General features: G+C 35.5%; 1 protein-coding gene across 16 annotated transcripts in view; it reads right to left on the bottom strand.

The window, feature by feature from the left end:
* The window catches only part of REPS1 (RALBP1 associated Eps domain containing 1), a 67229-nt gene that overhangs the window by 19059 nt on the left and 27465 nt on the right, over positions 1 to 20705 (bottom strand). For 6 of the 16 annotated variants that reach the window (XM_087774238.1, XM_087774236.1, XM_087774225.1 and 3 more), the window contains 7 exons: positions 17677 to 17830; positions 12240 to 12367; positions 11590 to 11752; positions 11217 to 11280; positions 10199 to 10353; positions 6153 to 6292; positions 1312 to 1392 (listed from right to left, as the gene is read on the bottom strand). In XM_087774238.1, coding sequence (XP_087630364.1) covers positions 1312 to 1392; positions 6153 to 6292; positions 10199 to 10353; positions 11217 to 11280; positions 11590 to 11752; positions 12240 to 12367; positions 17677 to 17830 — 885 coding nt within the window. The remainder of the gene's footprint in view (positions 1 to 1311; positions 1393 to 6152; positions 6293 to 10198; positions 10354 to 11216; positions 11281 to 11589; positions 11753 to 12239; positions 12368 to 17676; positions 17831 to 20705) is intronic. The other 10 variants (XM_087774229.1, XM_087774226.1, XM_087774231.1 and 7 more) reach the window with 9 other exon arrangements.

The raw sequence follows: 20705 nt of genomic DNA, 5'->3' as shown, positions 1-20705 counted from the left end.
CTGTTCTACTTTTTAGATTATCAACATATGGGGAAAATTTTCAAACTTCAGATTTCTGTCATTTACTAATTATGTGTAAAAATAAATTACTATCTTACTGTGAAAACAAGACAGTGATAGCTCTTTACTGTCAAGCAATTATACACAGTAAGAAACAACTATAAACTGATTTCCATCATGTTTACTTCATTAAAACAAAAATATAATACATTTAAACAAAAAAAAGTCTCTCTCAAGATGAAAATGGGGTGGTTTTCACTTTAGGTATGACATTTTAATTTGTTTTGAATGTTTACTAACGGCAATTCTGAGCACAGGGAACAGTGCAGTTTGAATTCTAGCCTTCAGCATCTAGAAATGCTACTTCCACATAAATAGCAGTGTAAAGTCCGAGAGTGGAATACTGACGTATTTAAAATGTATGTATATTTATGTATTATATCTTCTCAGAAGTGACCCGCTTACTACTAAAAGCAGTTAAATGCGTATTATGTATACCTATTATATTTTGTTATATAGTCAAATGGACACTAGCACCGTAATTAATTAAAATGGACACTAACAGTGGTAATTAAATCTGTAAGAAAAGCGGGATGAAAGCAGCAGCTAAATACTGAAGTAATTTTAATGCATTTCAGAACTGCTTCAATGTCACATGCTGTGAAGTTTAAAACCATCAGAACTTGAAACACTGTAGTGAATTTCTGGCTCCCAAATTTGGCAAGATATTTAACTACGTAATCCTTTAGAGCACTCCTCACTGAGTAAAGCATTAGAACATCACAGGTTTAACTGAAGAAATACTAAAAGCCTTATTAATAGGAAGTAACTTGGTGAAAACATTAGGAGTATGAAATACCACACCCATTAAAGCCCAGTAGTTTTTTCAGTGAAGTTGGCATTGTCAACTCTTAAGAGTTTGTGCAAATCAAGCTCTGCAACTCGAAAAAAACAGAACAACACTGAAGACAAAATCTAAAACAGGACTGGTTTATCACTGGGAGGGGCCCTTCCATTAACTTCTAAATATTTTCAAAAAACCATTATGTTTAAATACTTTGTGTAGTACAGGTTTTGATAGCAGTATTGTATTATATCAAAATCAAGGGGAAAAAAGCATTCTTTGCACTTAGATCTTAAACATGAGCAGTACTAGAAAATTTGTATTCCTAAAATAAGCAAAAAATTTAAGCCTGCCACCATTCCCCAAAAAGCAGTCCATGGAATCATGCATAACAGCTAAATACAATGAATGGAAATTCAGTGTTAATAAAATTAATTTCAAACAAGCAAGCTAAGTGATTGACTTACAGGATCAGCTGGTGCAATGTTAGAATCAAATTGGGTCAGAGTTTGTGAGCTTGAAGAGCGTTCGCTAAATGTCTCCCACTGCTGAACAGACAGAGGAGAGAAGTCAGCATGATGAGAAAGATGGGAGTAAAAGATCACTGAGGAGATTTAGCATAGTAGTTCGGAGGTTGCACTGGAAAGTACTATAGTTGCACTGGACAGTACTTGACTTGGAAAGCACACTAATACACATTACGTATTTCTATTTCAGTCTGAGATTGTTGTGCAACCAAGTTTGTAATCTGTCAATATTAATCTTTACATTCACATTTCATAATGAAGATACAGGTGCGCAGTCAATACAGAAATACCTTCAGAGTTCATGTTTGCCAATGAAAGTCATAAAAATTAAAAAAAAAATGGTTAAGCCATTCAAATACTGTAAAGAAAATCAGTGCCACATGTTGTGTGTATTTGTAATTATCAAATTCACAGAAAGGTTCCTCAGCTTTGTAGCTGCTGAGTTGCAAACATATTTCATAAATGCTGATTTTCTTACAATATCTCAGACAAATGAATACTCCAATTACACCAGTTCAGCTTGCCAGTGCAACCTCTGAGAAGTGATTCTATGCTGTAAAAGAATATTTTTACAAGTCTAAATCACTGACAAGGCAAAGAATTAAATTCAAACATACTGTTGATTGCTAAAAGCAAATAAGTCAATCTCTGAACAATTTTATAAGATATAGGCATGCTGTATCAATACATGGTTGTCAGGAGTCCTCATGTTTAGGAAGTCAAGCTACAGCCACAACTGGATCAACAAAGTACCAAAGTACATAAAATTAGCCTGTGATCCAGAAACCAGATTACAAATCACAACAGGAATGCTAAACTTGTTATTTTGGTAAAATAACAAGTACATGTTAACCAAGTTTCAAACACTACAACAAAAATTACAAATACGAAATTTTTAGTGCTCAGAAAATTTGACAAAAATATTGTTAGCATAGTTGTGAAAACAAATCAATATTCCTGTCCCATCTCTACAGGCAAATCAATGTAAATGATTCTAGAACATACAGGACAAACTATATGGTGTTAGTCAACCTACTCTCATGTGCTCCTCTATGCCGAGCTATATTCAGTGAATGGCCCATATATGAACCTAGTATAAAACAGTTATTTCACAAATAACTCTTTATGCAAATTCCTAAATAACTGTTTTCCATCAGCTGAAATTAAATTCAGAAAAAGATTAACTAAATTTGTAAGCGGATTCCTGCATGGTGCTGCTCCTTGTAGAGACAGAGCCTCATCTCCTCATTTCAAACTTTAAATTAAGATTACAGGATAGTGTTCATATGGGTTTTTTGAGGTGGTTTTTTTTTCCCTTTTTTTGTTGTTGGTGTTTTTTTCGTTTTGTTTTAGGTTTTGTTTGTTTGTTTGTTTTGTTGTTTTGCTTTGGTGGTTTATTTTGTTTTGGTTTTGGTTTTTTTTAACCAGACAAAACTACCCCCTTTATGGACAGAATCTAACAAAACCTTTTTAGTAAGGATGTAAGGTTTCCCTTGCAAACTGCTCTGTCCCACTCCCTGTATTAAGCAGTTCATCTCTGTGTCATTCCACCCCTGCACAAAGGGCAGCATTGCAAGTAGTTTGGAGCTATACAGACCTGTTCAGTGAGCCGGTTTTTACTAGTCAGAGACTTCAGGGTCAAGTTCTGCCAGCCTTTCCCCTGATTTGGCCTCTTTCATTTACACAGCTGCTCATTTTCATGAAATACGCATTAGTATTTTTTTTTTTTTTAGGACTACCACTACTCTTTCAAACTTGATTTGGCCAGTGGCTTCAAAGTTACCTGTGAGACTGGCAAGCAGACCATTTGATTGCAGAAATATGGTTTCTTAATTTTTCAAAACTTCCATAAAGGCATAAAGCATCTATGTTATAGTTAAGATCAACGCTAAAATATTATTTTTTAGAGATGGATGCTGAATTTACCTCTTATTCTACTCCTCTGGAGCCAAATTGCAGGACATTTATTACTTGTCCTCAAGCTCCCTAGCTGGGCACACACAAATGAACACCAACACCTCCCGGCTGCTCTAGGGAGTATGCTATTTGTGCTCCATCCTGAGATACTACCAGAAGCTAGTTAGTGCTAATTCCCTGGTTAACAGAAAGCTACATATATTAAGGATCTACTGGACTGCATCTTAAACTCTGTGTAAGGTTTAAGAGCATTGACAATACAACTGATTGCTAGGATAAAACTCCTACTAGCTGAGACTAAAATACTTGTCTTCTAGACTTGCAAAAATGTTTCAAAAATACTTTCAAAAGGTTAATTACTAGAAACTAAAACTCACAGCAACCTGAACCATTACTAAAAGAACACCAAGACATTTGAAACAAGGTGTAACGGTTGTGAACTCAAAAGCAAGTCTCCATATCTGTGTCAAAGCTAATATGACCATATGACACTAGACTGTTTTCAACAAAAATTTAGTAGGCTTTTCAATTTTTTTTAAAGCTCTCAGAACTTAGTGCTCAGACTTGAGACTGGATTAAAAAGATGTCTGAAGTGAGAAAGAAGCAATGAGTGAAGCGATGAGAACGTGAAGCATGTAGTATCCAGAGTTACATGAATTCTCATGGTGCTCTTTATTGTGAAGTTTGAGATTGATGCCGTGATCCGTACTAGTGGGCTTACAGTAACTGAGCCTGGCAACTGGAGTCTAAAAATCAACTATGAGCTAGAAAGAACAGAGTAACCAACAGTTTTGAAACTAACAGGGATGAAACTGCCTGGAAAGGCAGATGATCCAAAGATGCATAGCTTTTTCAAGCAATTCATTTGTTCATGACAGTTATAAGAGGTTCAAACAGGAAACAATTAGACTGGTGCCTGCAGTAATACCAGAAATTTTTTCATGGCATTAAAACCTTGAGGACTTTGACCTGACTCATGTTGAAAAGAAAATGCTGAGGAGCAAGAAGCATGCACAGCAATATAGCTGAAAAATCAGAAATTCCTTTGTGTTAGAACAAAAAACATTTAATAAATGTTCAACTCTCATTTTAGTATAGTTAGTATCTGGTAGTATATTTAGTTTGAGAATTTTTCCAAACCTCTTGAAGTTTTAGTAGATTTTCAGGAAAAAAATAACACATTATCTATCTGAATAGGCAAAGTCAGTTTTGTAAGACAAGATTTTGGCTGACAGAGAATTGTCATTAACTTTGTTCCACTACTGCAATTACCCGATTCAATTGGTTTGAGTTGCATTGGACACTGAGGAATCTGTTCAATTATGATGCAACTTACCAAATGATTAGCTTATTAAACCTTTATTGCAAACATGAGGCAATGTATCAATGCAAATTTTAATACAGTTGTAGACATTAACAGCTTTTTAGCAACAACTGAGTATCTGCTCACCTCCCTTCTAAAACATAGCTCCTTACCAACAGTCTAAGAGTCACTCTGTCAAACAGAACAACTAAGAATCACTAAATCATTTCCTACATTTTTTATTTGGTAAGGACATCACTGTGAGGCTAGCATTTGCCCTTAAGAAGAACAGCAGACTTTACAAAGTCCTTCCTCCTGACAGAGGAAGAACATTTCCTCTGCTCCTAACTTTAATCCTAAGAATTTGCTTATTTTCTGTTTCATACTGACTCTCCTTTGGTTTGTCTAAATGTTCTACTACCAATCTTCTATTCACTTGAAGTCTAACAAAGAAAGAAGAAAGCCACAAAAAACTCTTTCAATAACAGAAGCAGGTAAGATAATACTCAGTTATTGACGCAACTATCTCAGATGTTAAAACAAGTTTTAGATTTTTCTTGAGAGTCTCAGATTATTAAATGAAAAAGTTTTCCAAAAATCATTTCAATGCTTTTCCTTTTTTCTTCCCTTTATAACGAAAAATAAGCCTACATCATCTTTGTAGTATGGCTGCTGTCAGGAACTCTGACTTTAGAGACTCTGAATTTGAGTCTCTGAAGTAGCTCTTGGAATAAAACACTGGTTTATTCTAAGTCAAAGGCAAAAATGTTAAAACAAGAAAAACTCTAGGAATCAATCCCTTATAGGCTTTTTAAACAATGGATATTTGTGGGGAAAAAAAATATAAACAATCCTCTTTGGTAACTTCAGTTTCAAATTCTGACAAAGTACAGCTTTACTATCTAAGACTGCTTATACAGCAAATACAGAACCATAGAAGCATTTAGATTGGAAAAGACCCTTAAGATCATCGAGTCCAACCATTAACCTAGCACTGCCAAGTCCACCACTAAACGAATTTAGCTAATGGCTGGCTTAAGATTCAACTTTGAGTCTTTGCTTCTGAAACAAACCCAGAGATATGACTTCTCTATATTACTGGTGACATATTTTATATTTCAGGGTAAATTCATCTCCAGAAATAACTCTTAATGTCCAGATCCATCAGAAATTTATTTTGAAGTTTCGCAAAAGTGTTAGCTATGAGAGCCCTTTAGAGGTAACAAAAAACCCTGACCAAAACCCGACCCTAAATGAAAAAATCAGGAGCGAATTCAACTTTTTCAATAAATGCTATGAGATCATTCTGTGATTAATATAAAGCTTAATTACCATTAATGACAACATTTTAAGTGGTAGCTCATCTCACAATGAGACAGAAAAATCAGAAGGAAAACATTACCTTTTTTACAACTTAACATGTGCAGAACCTTCCTGTGTCTATTGTCCTGCTAACTTTTTCACAATTTGTGATCAACAGTCCACTCATGATGAATTATGGATGCATACACAATTTAGTTATTGACTAACAATGAAATAACTCTTAAATAAAAATGCTAACCTCACTGCTCTGATTCAATTCTGGCCAGGTCTGGTTTAGGGATGGCATTGATGGAGACTTGCTTGGAGGCGCTTCTGCTGGAGAGCTGGAGTAACCTACCTCACCAGTCTGTTCCCCAACTTCTGAAATGACAGGAATCACTATAAACCAAAATCATGCATTGCATTGAGTTTATTCTCAGAAGAGCTGGTCACATCTCATGGAAAGTGCGAAGTACCCTTTGGTTTCATCTCTTCCAAGTAAATACTTAGCAACAGACAAAAAACACTCGTTCAAGTCAAATACACTATTTATCAGGTGCTACTCTTATTTTGAGGATCTTTCTGAATATTGGACTTTGAAGATTACTCTGTACCATACTATCTCCTGGTACTTTGGCTTTTAAATAGCACTTTCAGATTTTGATTACATGTAGAAATAAATATAATTCCTTCTTACATTATGAGAAAATAACTTCACACTAATGTTTATTAAATCCAGCACCGAGAAGTTTATCTTACAGAATAAAATACCTCCTTATATGAAAGGTTAAAGCAAAACCAGTGTATCAATGCAAACACAAACCAAAAATATGAAAACAGAGATGAAGAAAACCATTCCCTTAGATTATTCCCCAAAGAATATTTTAAGTTTTAAGCCTCCTTACTAAAACAACGGTGTTTCCATTCACTACATTTGCAAATTGAACAAGTCTAGCAGCTGTCACATTGCAACTGTACATTTACTGTTATTTCTGTTATTACTGTTATTTGTTTTCTCTGAGCTTTCAGCAAGTACACTCCCTTGCAGAAACACTCCTTCAGAGTTGTACAAATTTTCATGATGCAGCACACTTATTTTTGTTCTGTTCAAACTATAAGAGAATTGGGTAAAGTAAATCTGAACAGCAGATGAAGCATTCTGCGTAACACAGGAAAATCCTGCTTACAGTGTCTTCTATTTTGCTAGATAACACAACACAAGCTAAAGCAATGCTTTGAAAGCCTCAAAAAAATGAAGTTCAGATTACAAATGTATAACGTCAGGAACAGTTGAAAGAGTGACTGATAAGCAGCTAGACATATTAACAAGACATTTGTAGTCCGAAGAATTAAAACTCTGAACAAGACAAAATACTGCACAAGCGGAAAGATGGCTTAATTAAATTACCATTTAACAGGACTGCTTGATAGATATGTGATTGAAGACGACTGCCACAAGAATGCGTGACACATTGTGCCAAAAGTTGATTAAAATTTATGAAAAGGATTGGTTTCAGGCTCCTGAAGAGCTGAACTCTGCAGCCTGCTCTTCTGCTACGACAGCTCAATATTCTGTCTGCTGTCTTCCATTCAGAAGAAACTCATAACAAATCCAGTGTCAAACTGAGCTGTGTGGCTTGTGGGAGTTGAGGAGGCATGTATGTATGGTGGTGTAAAACTGGCACCAACAAGAAGTTTGAACTGAAAACACTTGAATAGTCAGTGGTGACCAACTGCACCTTTGAAAACCAATAACAATCCGTTATTGTCTCCAAAGTGGTGCTGGGGACAGCAAGAGGCAGAGCCTAAAAAGAATAGCCAAAACACTGAAGTCCAGAAAGAAATTAATTGTCCCATCTTGAGGCCAGGGGAGGCTGAGGTGCTACTGATGTGAAAAAAGCCACACAAATTAGTAACTCATCAAAATTTCAAAGGTCTTGTAAACTTCCTGTAAATAGCCAGCCATCAGGTTGAGACTCAATGTTCCCAAACTTGTGCCCAGCACCTAGCATCTTGTACTACTGTCCTTTAGGGAAAACAGCTTCACAAATTGTTCAAGATAGAAACTGCATTTAATACCTGCTTCAGGCAAAAAGCATCTGGCAATAAAAAATAGGCTACATCAAGCTGATATCTACAGGCGCAACGATGTCACCAAGTAGTCAAGATGACATGCTGCGGTCATTGTACACAAAATAATATACTAAGTTCAAAATATGCCAGTGGTAATGTTTTGGGGATGCGTACTGAATATCAATTGCTCTGAAGTGTAACATGAATAAAAAATTTCTAATGAGTTAAAAAACCACTCAAAAGTCTCATTTCAACAGTGGTGCGATAGATAACTGAACTAACTATTAGTGTTAAATACAAGGTCAAAAGATAAGGCTGCTTTGAGGGAGGGACTGCTTTGGACATTGGAGGGACTGTTGTAACTACAAGTAAACCTACAGTCAAGTCAATAACTTCTCCTAAAGTCTTTTATTCAACATACAAGTTTTGGTGATAAATCATGTTAGGTGCTAGAAAAGATCTGCTATTTCCAATACTGGTGGCTCAAACAAAAAAAAAAAAAAGATCTAGTTAATTAGATAAAACTCAACCAGTTTGCAAGAACTGTCACTTTTCATTGTAGCTATTAATAACAGCAGAATCAAGTATCAATAAGAACATTTTTCTTTAAGCACAGCTTACACAGCATGGTAACCTTTTAACATTCACTAGAGCAGGGTAACTTCCCTTTAATACCAGATGGAAAACCTTTTTTTTTTTTTTTTTTTTTTTTTACTACTTTTAAAAGTAGTTTTTCCTCAAATTTAAAGACCACTTTGTACCTCATGAAAATAAGTCACCAAGTTTTATATTAACAAAGTTGCCTGTAAAATAAGAACAATAAACACACACATAACACCTTTTGGTACAATGTCCAATTCATAAAGTTTTCAGACAACTTTAGTTAAATGATAAAAGCCTTGAAATCTACTACCAATAAAGGCAGTAGAAGATCAGGTACAGATATAGTAGGTTTTTTTTAAAAAAACCTAACAATGTTTTATACAAATTAATTTTACTCCATTTCTTATCAAGACTTTTGCTTGGCCATCACCTTAACACAAAAATAGACAGAATGGGTAGGTTTTAGACGCTTGCTAGGTATTCACCGAAGTAATTGTAGATATTTCTTATGAATGCTTTCATCACAGTAAAAGGCTTACTCATACTGAACACACTTCAGTTGTGGCTGCCTGCTGTTGGCAAGGTTCTTTGAGGAGCGAAGTTACTCCCACAAAAAAAATGGTTTAATTATTAAAGCTGAGGTACTAAGAGCCACAGTATCTAGGTTAAGAACTCGTCAATAACTGTCAGACGAAAGTCTTTGACATCCTACAAACACAGTATGAAGAGATCCCTTTTGAAGTATTTAGTAAAAAGGAATAAAATTCTAGGAAATCATAGTATCTGTGAACCCACAGTATAACCTGACTTTCCAAGCAAAGACTGCTTGTTAAAAAGTAATCTAAAGCAGTTTTAAAATATTCAGTTTTCCTTTACCTGTTTTAAAATAAAAAAAGATGGCCACAAGCATCCTGTTTTTAAACACCACTTTTACTTGGAACAGTAGTTTGCTTTTCAGTTATGGGACTGAGTTTTTGGTACATATTAACAAGCAGAACTTGTACATTCAACAGTATACCTGGGAGTATCCAAAGGTAAAGGACTACAGAAAGACCAGGTGCCAAAGCAACGGAGGATAAATCCTGCATCAAGTCAGGAGTAGAATTAAAAAAAGAAACAAACCTGTGCTACTGATCCTACTGATCCTGTACTTTTAAACTACACAGTCCTACCTCTAGCACTGAAACTGGGAATATTTTCTAAGCACCTTCAAGACTCAGAAACTCATGCTGTATTTTCAGAAATGAGGGTGAACAGAAAGCACATTCATTTGAAAGCAAGTTTGAAGTATAGCTGGACTAGGAATCTGGAATACAATAGTTGATCATGAATAAAATCCATACTCTGACAATCTCATTTTCCTTAACCTTTAAAGGACACAAGCAGTATTTCCAAATGTAATAGTCAATATGTGTACTGTTCCTAAATAACATCTCCCTCTACAGAAATACGTATGTGCTCAGATTAGCTCTGAACAATGATTAAGATTTCTAAAAATTGCACATTGCTTTACTTCATACTGACTAATGCATTATGCTCATACAAACCTATAAATATCTGCTGATATACTGTAACCTTAACTATACCATCATTTGAAAATAGCGAAGTTTGTGTTGAAGCATGTCTTACCCGTTGAGTCTTCCAAGTCAATCAGTTTGGGCATTAAACTTTCAGGTAACTTTTCTGGCAAATCATACCCATTCTTCCTAGCGACTACCAGATGAAATGCAGCACAGAACTCATCCAGTGTCAGTGCACCATCTTTATCAAAATCTGACAGTTCCCTAAAAATGAAAACTTAGTATAAATAAAAGAACCTTAGAAATTTTATTTCCAAAAGACATACTTCTGTTGTGCTACTTGGAAGATCAGAGAATGCACTTTATAGTTCATTTTACCCTATTAAACACTTCATATTAGCGCCACGTGCTTTATTCTTCAAAGAAGATGAGCCTTCATTAATAACATTTCTTAGAGCTTAAAGATCATTTAAACCCACTTTTATCTCGCCAGGTTTTTAACTCATTTAAGACAGTACTACACAACATTATTGGCCTCAGATTTGTGGCAAAGTATACTAAAGAAACGATAGTGCTGAGGCAATGTGATTTATTTTAAATGGGAAAATACCTGAATTAGAAATCATTACAGTGCAAGAAAGATCAAATCTGCCAAGCTAAGCTGTTTAATGGCATACAATGAGGCAGTATGAATTCTAGAATACAATGAAATACAAGCTTTGCACCAAGTCAAAGCTTAATTTGTCATCAAGTCCCACTAAGTACATTTAAAAATATTTGGCTCTGTACATTTCATTTAAACTTAGACTTGAATAAACAAACATAGATAAGGAATTAATTATTTAAATGTAAATGCATCTTTTACAACAAAAACCGCAAATAAATTACCTCTTACTCTGAAGTGTTTGAAATTTCTTCAAAAGCTCAAAATGCCTTGTAAATAGTGCCAGCCTAGACCCATTAAAGCCCACTAAAATAATATTGGCATAAATGTAAGCAGGACTGAATATACTAGAGTACTAGTGAAATTTCACTTAACACCTTTTAGTAAGTAGATTATTACATGACTGCCAGATAGCTGTCATCTTTCTAAATAATTATCCTGAATAAAGACACATCACACTTACCAAATATGAGAAAGTTCAAGAATAGGTAGTTTTGACTTAGTGAAAAATTCTTTAGCTGCAGATCCTGAAAAATTACAACAACCATTTTTAATATTTAAAGCAAGTTAAATCATTAGAAGACTCAAGAGTTATGGTAAAGGAGATGAGCTATTTAGCAAAGATTTTGGGAAAAATGGCACTAAGTACTAGGGTTAAACGAAGGAAACAGGCAAATCAGTTTCAAGTCCTTTCTTGAATTACACTGGACTTTACTAGAACATTATCAATAAAATGCAGAACTTTCTTCAAGGTGGTATGCAAACCTAAATAAACAACAAAGTCTTTGTAACAGAACTGCTGCATCCACAATTATACTTTTTAAAGAGTAACTTACCTGGTATAAATCCATTTAGATCAGGTTGAATGGTTTTAAACTGATTAACATAATACTGCCTTTGTTCATCAGTTATTTTCCATGGGTCATCATAACTACTTGATTGCCTACGAATTTCATTTGTTGTTGTAGCTGATGCTACAGTTCGTACTGTTGTCTGGTCCTGAAATGAAATATTTTTCCTCAGTATTATCTACCTAAAATGCTTCTATGAATTCTCAACTTCTTGCCTTCAAAAAATAAAGCATAGTTAAATCTCGCAGTAGTTTAAAGACTGCAGGAAACTATCAGCAGATTGCATCTATAGGATAATGACGGTATTTTTGCACACTGATACATATGGATAGGAATGGCTGCAGGTATGTAAGCAGAAAAAAAATATTGCACATATGCAAAAAAGCTAAACACAAGTTTTAAAGTCATAATTGTTGACATTTTTTAAATTAGTAACTTTCAGTTAATCATTCCAAATGAAGTCAACTCAATGAAACAAGTATCTGTTGGATAAATAGCACTGAACAGACTACAGCACATATACACAGTAAACATCTGCAATGAAAATTATATAAAGAAAAAGAAAAGAAAAAAAACTGAAATGATTGCAACATCAATCTGAATGAAGCAAATCAAACACCAATAAAGTGTCACACCTGGACAGAAGCAGGATGCATGGCTAAAAGAGCACTGGTTGGTGGGGTATCTGCAAAACTGACCCAGTTTTCTTGATGGGGTGGTGGTGAATGGCCAGACCATATAGGATCACTAGAAGTAGATGAGCCTGAAAGTAGAAGAAACATTTCCTTTTCAAAAGACAACCTTGAAAACTGAGTAAGAAGTATGGATATGGAAAGCAGTCAAAAAAAAAAAAAACCAACCCTGAAACACATGCTCCTGTCAGGTAGATAGACACTTGTAGAATGCTGAAGAAAACGAAAACCAAATTGCACCAAGGTGACCAAGTTCACCTCCTGACAACTCACTCCTGTAGATTTTTACATTACGTCAGTTTAAATCTGTCCTAAAAAGACAGAAGTGAGGAATGAGCTTATTGCAATGTGTAAAATGTAAATTGGGTTTTACCCATTTAGTGGCTTTTGAATGAGTTAATAGTCCACATTTTCACATAATTGAAATGAGCAACACTTGCATCAACAAATAGCTATTTGAAAGTGGCATATGATATTAGCATGCAACTTTATCATCATTATTATTAGATTTTTTTCTTTTTTTAGGTTTTAGTTTGCCATTCAAAGAGCAAAGTCTTGGAAATTCCTCTTAAGAATCAGGCTTTTTGGCATAGATAATTTTTTTTCCCTGAATTATTTCTAGACTAACTTAACTCAGTTGCTTAGAAACAGTCCAAGAATAATAAAAGGCATCCATATACAGTGCTGACATCTGCTATGTATTAACTATCTGGAACATAATAATTGAGATTCACCCAGTGCCTTGCTATAATCTACTTCTGAAGTACTGCCGATGTTCAATGTCTTAATATTAAAATAACGATGAAGCAACTATAGAAAGATTTGGCCACCCACTGCTCTATGTACAAACCCCTTGAAATTCTCTTAAATTGCAGTTGCAAATTAGAAATTTAAGGAACTCTGATCAGAGGGAAAACAAACCATCTAAAACAAGTCTAGAAGAATCCCAGGAATCCATTCTAACTCCTCGACTCCTAAAAGAAATGAATTCCTTAAATCTAAACAGTAGTTGTGAAACTGATTACTCTAATCACTCTTCTTGCACAACTAAATGCTTTCTCTTGAAATATGTTAGAGTCATACTTAGAAAGGAATTTCTGCCTCATATGTAGAAGCAGATTTCCTTTTAAAAGACAGGTCAATGTCTTTTGAGTTTCTGCACGCCCTCTACACCTCCTGACATGGCCTGGAGCTTCTAGTGACTTCATCCAAAATTGCTGAGAATAAAGACAATGAGTTTGACAATGCTTTTTGCCTTGGGGTTCCTTTTCAGTAGCTGGCCTAACTCTAAAACACTAGAAGGAAACTAGAAGGAAACTAGTGCAGAAAAACAGACAGTAAGATTCAGACAAGTCCTTCCCATCTCTCCTATGGATATGTTACACTCAAATTTTACTTCTGATACAATGGCTCTCCCCTTCTCTGCCCCTCAGACACTGACATTATTACCACTAACCTTATATATGTTTACTCTGCTTTTACTTCTCCCAACAGCTTGTCTGAGTACAGTTCGATTTGTACCCCACTTAGCACAGCACCTCTTCCAAAGCAGTACTTTGACAGCGATGGAGATGCCAGTAGCACCAAATTGTCGTACCTTCCCAGTACTTGACAAGTATCACAAGAACAATTTCCTTTCTCCCCTGTTCACATCATCCCAACAAAAATACTCTTTCTTGCTTTATTGTTCCTGTTATTCACTCTGCAATGCAATGTTTTAGGACACAGGACAGGAAGGCTAGAGAACGCTGGAGAAAGATTAGATTACTAGTAACTGTGAACCCCTGGATGTACACACATACTCATGGACTGCCACCAGCCAATAACTCAATTCTCAATCATTAAAACTACATCTGTTTGACATTTGAATTAGAGATAGTCACCCCTCACTTTCTTCTCAAACTACAAAATCAGACTGGGAGCACTGAGGTAGAAGGGAAAGTGGAAGAAAACTGGTTCACAGAGAAGACTCAGAACAATGATTTTTTTTTTTTTTTTATGATTTGTATCCCAATGAAGAAACAACCTTCAAGGGTCTCTGTACGTTTTCCATCAGTGAGAGCACCATTAATAGCACTTTGAATGGAGAGCAGGCCTAAGACGAATTATCAGATTTGAACTAGCTGGTGAGGTCTAATGCACTATGTTTAGTATGAAGACCTAACTTGAATTCCTGTGGCTGCTCTATATCCTTCTCCTCTAGCTTGAATACCTTACCAACACATTGATAACTTGTGGAAAATAATCTTATTTCCCGTGGGAGAAAAGTTAGCCCCTCACTTTAAGCTACAAATGGAAGTGTACGAAATGGTCTACCTAGATAACATCTGAGTAGCTTGTGTCCAACTAGTTTGAAATCATTATTTGGATACTACCAACATAAGCATTCTGTAGTCCAGACAGACTACAAGGTTATAAAAAATAGTTTCTAGCCCCTATTCTGACATGTCACTCAACTATCATTTGAAGTGGGGAAGGGGTTCTTTCTCCCAAGTTTGCCACAGTCAGAATCCTTCTAGCAGCTGAAGTTGTAGTACAAAATGAGCTGAAAAGGTAAAAGTACAAAGTTGGTTTTTTTCCTGTGTTGTAACTACAGGAATAGGAGGCTCTCATCTCATATACAATTGTTTCCTACAAAGGGTTCAGTCATCCACTGTATTGTTCGATGAATACTGATCTAGAAGAAATGTTAAAAGAGATCAGAGATGCAAGCCAGAACTGAGACATAACAACATGATTTTAACAGCTTTATCTTAAACTGTTAAATCAAAGACACCTGAAAGACTTGAGAGACTGAGTTTTTAATAGAATTGACTCAAACATGAAGGATGAGACTTGAACTAACTATAAACTTCGGTTTACACATGTGATCAACATCTGTCATCAAACTTTTAATTCCTGATATTAAAGTAAAATACATGCACCCTTTGGGGCTCTCTTTACAAAAAGCCTTGAAGAAATATGGTAACAAGCCTTGGCTTCTGATTTGAGGTCACTTATGTGTAAGCACACTGAGCTAGTCATGACAGTGCTTCAGAGTCCAGCTACTTATGAAGCATCACTAACACTATCCTAACCGAGTTACTGGACAATGCTGTGGCAAAAAATTTTAAATATCCGAATTCTTTTGCTCTGCTGAGATGAGAACAGGTTTTCTTCCTCAAGAAATTGAGAACTACAGCTATAAGTTATGCTTAAGACTTCTGATACAAGACAACGTGTATGATTTTTAAAAACAAGAGTTGAGTCATTCTCTAATAATTGCTGTACAGCCCAATTCAATACAGAAAGCACAATTTAATTTTGTTCATGGTGAGAGTACGATGATGCACTGGAGTGTCTTTTCTATGCATAAGTCAGAATTTTCCTGTTTAAACACATCTTTCTCCAAACAAAGAAAAAGTACTTGATTTTTGTCCTTCTGGTTTAAGGCAACATGCTGTTTATTATTAGATCCATCAGAAACATTTTCACACTTGAGATTCCATGCTTTCAGTTGACAACCCCATTACCCTCAAACAATATTTCACATAATGTGAAATGCAAGCAGAGAGACCTGGGTTCTTATTTTTCTTGGATCACAAGTGAAATGGCATAGCCCTGCCCTAAATCCTACTGAAACAATACCATGTTCTTGCAAATTACCTGATTTCAAGCACATCTTGCACTGGAATCAAGATGAGCTTGCAGCGCTGATTTTAAGTAACCAACAGTCTATCTGGTTCTACCTAAATGTCAGCAGAACATCATTTTTCTACAAAATACTGTCCTTAAAAAGTAGGCTCAAGAGAGGGAAAAAGAATGATGAACTGTAAAACAGCTGAAATTCAAAGGAATAATCAATCATCTGCAGTGCAAAAGAATCACCCACAGTGAATCAGGATGACAATTTTTGTTAAACTATGAAAATCCACTCTACCCTTAGCATTGGCAGAACAGACAATCCTTCTATAACAGTATCTTCAAATTACTTTAAACACACTATGAATGTGTTTCAGTATGGAATATAAAATTGACCAATATTGAGCTAGTTCAGAAATATTTTCAAACTACTACTGAAAAATTTATCCATTAGACATCACAGGGAAAGCATGGCTAAAACAGAAATATTAACATGGTATTGCAACTTTATTTTTAAGAGGACAATATTAAACTCTTCAACAGTAGAAACAGTTTGCACACTTTCCTGGAGTCTTTGACTTCATAAGTTAGAAAAACTTCACAAGTTAAAAATCAGCTACCAGACAAACTTATATTTCAGCTTACAAGAAAAGCAAATCAACTGAACTATGCAAGAAAAAAGTCAAGAAATTGACTTGCTGAAAAATCACAATGCCTGGACTGAACCCTTAGAGGTGATTATATATGCAACAAGCAGACTAATATTCTTTATTTTTTTTATTCTAAATTGACTGGCACTTACTAGCAAATAACACTCAGGACAATGGCATAAACCTCTGCATACAACCCATTTCACTTCTAAAAGAAGTTATTTCCTTATGCAACCAATTCTAACAACAAAATCCCTGGTCCTCCTTAGATGCTTATAACTACAGAATGACGATAAATCAAAAGGTAACAGATCAATTTTGGAATATCACAACTGAAATCAACCAACCAACCACAGTTCAGTCTGAAACTACAGCCTACAATATACAACATGTTATTCAGCAGCAGCATCAAAAACAGAACCTGAATTAGAATTGCTCTGCTGTTCCCAAATTTATTAAGTCTATCAGATATCAGAAAAGAAAACAGAACTTTTTGAAATATGAGATATTGAGGGGGAAGACTTTTTTAAATCTGAGCACAGAGATACAACAACAGGGAGGGTCTTCATGCTAAATGAAGAACATTAAAGAATGAAAAGCTGTACTGAAGCAAGTAGTTCTACCTTGACAGACTGGAGATACAGTAGCTTCAGTTATGTTTACATAAACTTTAAAGAAAGCAAAAAAAAATGCTGAGAGAATTAAGTTGTTCTGACAATTCATCTAATCTACCAGAAACATAATTCAAACAACCAATACATTTGCTGCTTTCCCTTGAGCTCCCCACGTTTTTGGGTATACTGACAGCTCCTGCACAATTCAGTAGGATGTCAGTTTTGTATTAAAAAACTTTCCACTGGGAAACTTTCATACTCTCTTTCCCTCCCTCCAAACTCTAAGCATTTCCCATACCACACTAAGAAATGGATCCGCCATATGCAAGACCACAGATTCCACAGTGCTGCCGTACACATGAACATTCGAATCTGCAAGAAGGTTTCCAGGATTGGAAAATACAAAGATAAACTGCCCTAAACTCATTTAATATACTTATTTAAGAATTCCACAACTTTGGGTTACAGCTGAAGCATAACAGAAGACATTTATACCTGGTTGTGCTTCACTAAATGGAGCCCAAAAAGGCCCAGGTCCAGCAAGAGGTCGTTCATTATTCCCTCCGCTGGGATGGCGGTTGTGCTTCCTCCATGTATGTGGAGAGGTTGGTGGGGATTGCTGTGGTGAAACAACTGGAGATGTGGACTCCTAATAAAACAAAGGAACCTTTTAAGTTTTTTTTACTAAAGAACTAAATACATAAAAACCTATCTAAAACCATTATTTCTAGGAACAACCATCACTGTAGTTAAAGTCTCATTTTAGAGAGTGAAAATTTTAGTACTTATTAAAATGAGGGAACAGGAGAAGTCAAGTACAGTATGACTGGCACTGGACACATTCACTTCAAAACATCATCTAATAGATTTTTAACTTGGCATTCTTAAGACAACAGCAATGCCAAGTTAAATGACTTAGCTACAAAGGAAACTAGATTATAAGACTCACTTTCACTTGTGATAAAAGTTACATTTGAACCCAGGTCTCAAAAGAAAATATTACTTACTGTACAACTTATTATCATAAGTAATTTTCATCAAGTGATTCACAATCAGTTACTTTGATTTAAAAACCAAACCAGAATTAAACACTGAATAAAAAAAAAAAAATCACTAGACAGGCCACATTATTTTTGTTTAATACACAAAAACACAGATGTAACTTTTTCAAAGAATGATGCCGTGACATCATCTCTGCTGTACAAATTACAAGGTAGTTTTGCCCTGATGTTAAGGCTCAAGCTTCTCTTTAATCCCACATTGTACTATATCCTCCCTGAAGAGGTAGGAAAACAGGGAACCACGTGCAATTTCTACCTGGAATCAGTTCTCATGAGACATTCAGATTAGCAGATTATTCAATTTCAAATAAAATATAAAGGAAAAATCATTTATATTGTACAAAGTATTTATGTAGTAGAAAATAAGTTCCTCCCTATATCTAGATCTTTTGAAATTCCTGTTTGCCAGATCTCCCAATTTGAATTGAACTGTATTAGTGAAAACCGGTACAACAAGAAAGCAAAGCTTGAACTCAGAGTTTCCTGAACAGTAAAAACAGCTAAAGATCTCAAAATCTGTTTCAGCAGTAGGCAAAAAAAAAAAAAAAAAGTGTGATACTGTATGTTAACAACTCTTAATGTACTATCAAGTACCAACAGCCAGACTGACTGTAGGCTTCCACATGATTCCCAAAACTGAACTGGCTTACTTTGCCAAATATTCAAAGGTCATTATGCTTTTTAATCAATATTACATCTGCAAAAGTCTAAAAGTCAATGAGAAAGTGCCATAAACAAGCTTTTCTCCATGCAAGGTACATACTAAAACTACATGCATTCTAACAAAAAAGTTTTAGGGCCACGATGACTGGTTACTTTCTAATGTGTTGATGTAAGCTTTCATTTTTCTCCCCCCTCTGATTTTCATATTTCCTGTGATACAGGGCCAGCCTGGTTGATTCTGCAACTGAGGTATTTTCTGAAAGTTCCGACCATTGAGTCAGATTTCTTTAAGTAAGTTCCTAGGCAACAAGATTTTGAACTTTCCATTCAAAGCATTTAAACGATGCCCATATGTATTGGCAAAGAGTATTACGAAGTCGCTGGGAGCAGTACTAATTTCCTTCAACTTTTAATAAAGGGACCAGCTGATTGCACAGTCAAACTCACTGTTCTTCCACAGTACTCCACTAGTTCAAGATTTTTTGTTGCAGTTCCATGGGGATTTATTTTTAGATGCCAGTATATTCTTATCCTTACAGGTACCTGGGGGCAAGAGGGGAAGGAGTGAGGGTATCCAGAGTGCCACTTGCAGGCTGGAAGCTGGACCCAAGGTTGAATGGTTAGCCCGCTTAGCATAGTGCAACAGGTGCTAGGAGAACCACGATGATGCATCACTGAAATCAATGAAAAGCTTCCTGTTCCCTTGGCTTTTATACAAGCCATCTTTTATCAAACAAGATTTGAAGGATGTTTGAAATTTTAGACAAAATACTATGAGCAAACCTAGGGAAAGCTATGCTTGGTCACAGCCACTATTCGTTTACACCAGTATTCTTACTCTGGTAAGTCAGATGGTCCAGAAAGACACAGAAGAAAACCTAAGGCAGACAAACATGTGGTAGTCTACCTAAACGAAAGCGCTCACTACTTCTAATAACTGCATGTGAACATTGAAACCCTTGATGCATAGTCCTCATGAAGCAGCTTTGCCCTAATGAAGCTGACAAGCATCACTGTTCAGTAAGCCTCCATCTAACATTCGGCCTTATGCTCAAGGCAGAGGAGAAAACTGTAAATATGATCCTCAACTTCAATTCTTCTAAATGTTTACATGTGATTCATGTTATTCTGTAAAGCATGTAATAATGGTAATCAGATCATCAGAAGTACAAGCATAATAAATAATTAACTTTGTTTGCAATGTTCTAGTCAATGTTATATCAGAATTCTGAACATTTACAGATTTCTCACAATTGATTTGGAGCTTCAGCTTACAGACTCCAGAATTATTAAAACAGCAAAAGCACATCACCAAGTCTGACGTCAAAAAGCTTCTGGAAGAGGGACGAGCCACATCTTCAGCTTTACCGTCATTACGAGACACAGAGTCCCAAAACAGCTTAAACCAAATTTAGATGGCATTACTGTGGCACCATCTTTCCCCTGTGCAATCCCAGTCACTCTCATATACCACTCATGGTATTCATTGATCCAGCTTACTAGAAGCTTAGGAGAGCTAAACTCCTTAATTATTTTTTTTAAATATGTATGTGTGTGCATATATGTATTTATATATGCACACAAAAATATATATATGTGTGTGTGCCTATATATATATAAATAAAATGGCTCAGCCAAAATACTAATGGCTCAATGCAAGTGTAAAGGAGGAAGATGCAAGACAGAAAAGACTGGGGAGGAAGCAGGACTGTAGAAACTGACTCATTCAAAAGCAGTCATGGGAAAACACAATGAGTTAGGATTTATTGAAACTGTAATTACGTACAGGCTCATTCACCC

Source organism: Nipponia nippon, unplaced genomic scaffold, assembly GCF_047370975.1.
Source record: "Nipponia nippon isolate SJK-2023a ecotype South Korea unplaced genomic scaffold, ASM4737097v1 scaffold_4, whole genome shotgun sequence".
NCBI classification, from domain to species: Eukaryota; Metazoa; Chordata; class Aves; order Pelecaniformes; family Threskiornithidae; genus Nipponia; species Nipponia nippon.
Note: the sequence above shows the minus strand (reverse complement) of the source record. Positions and strands in the feature narration are given on the sequence as shown.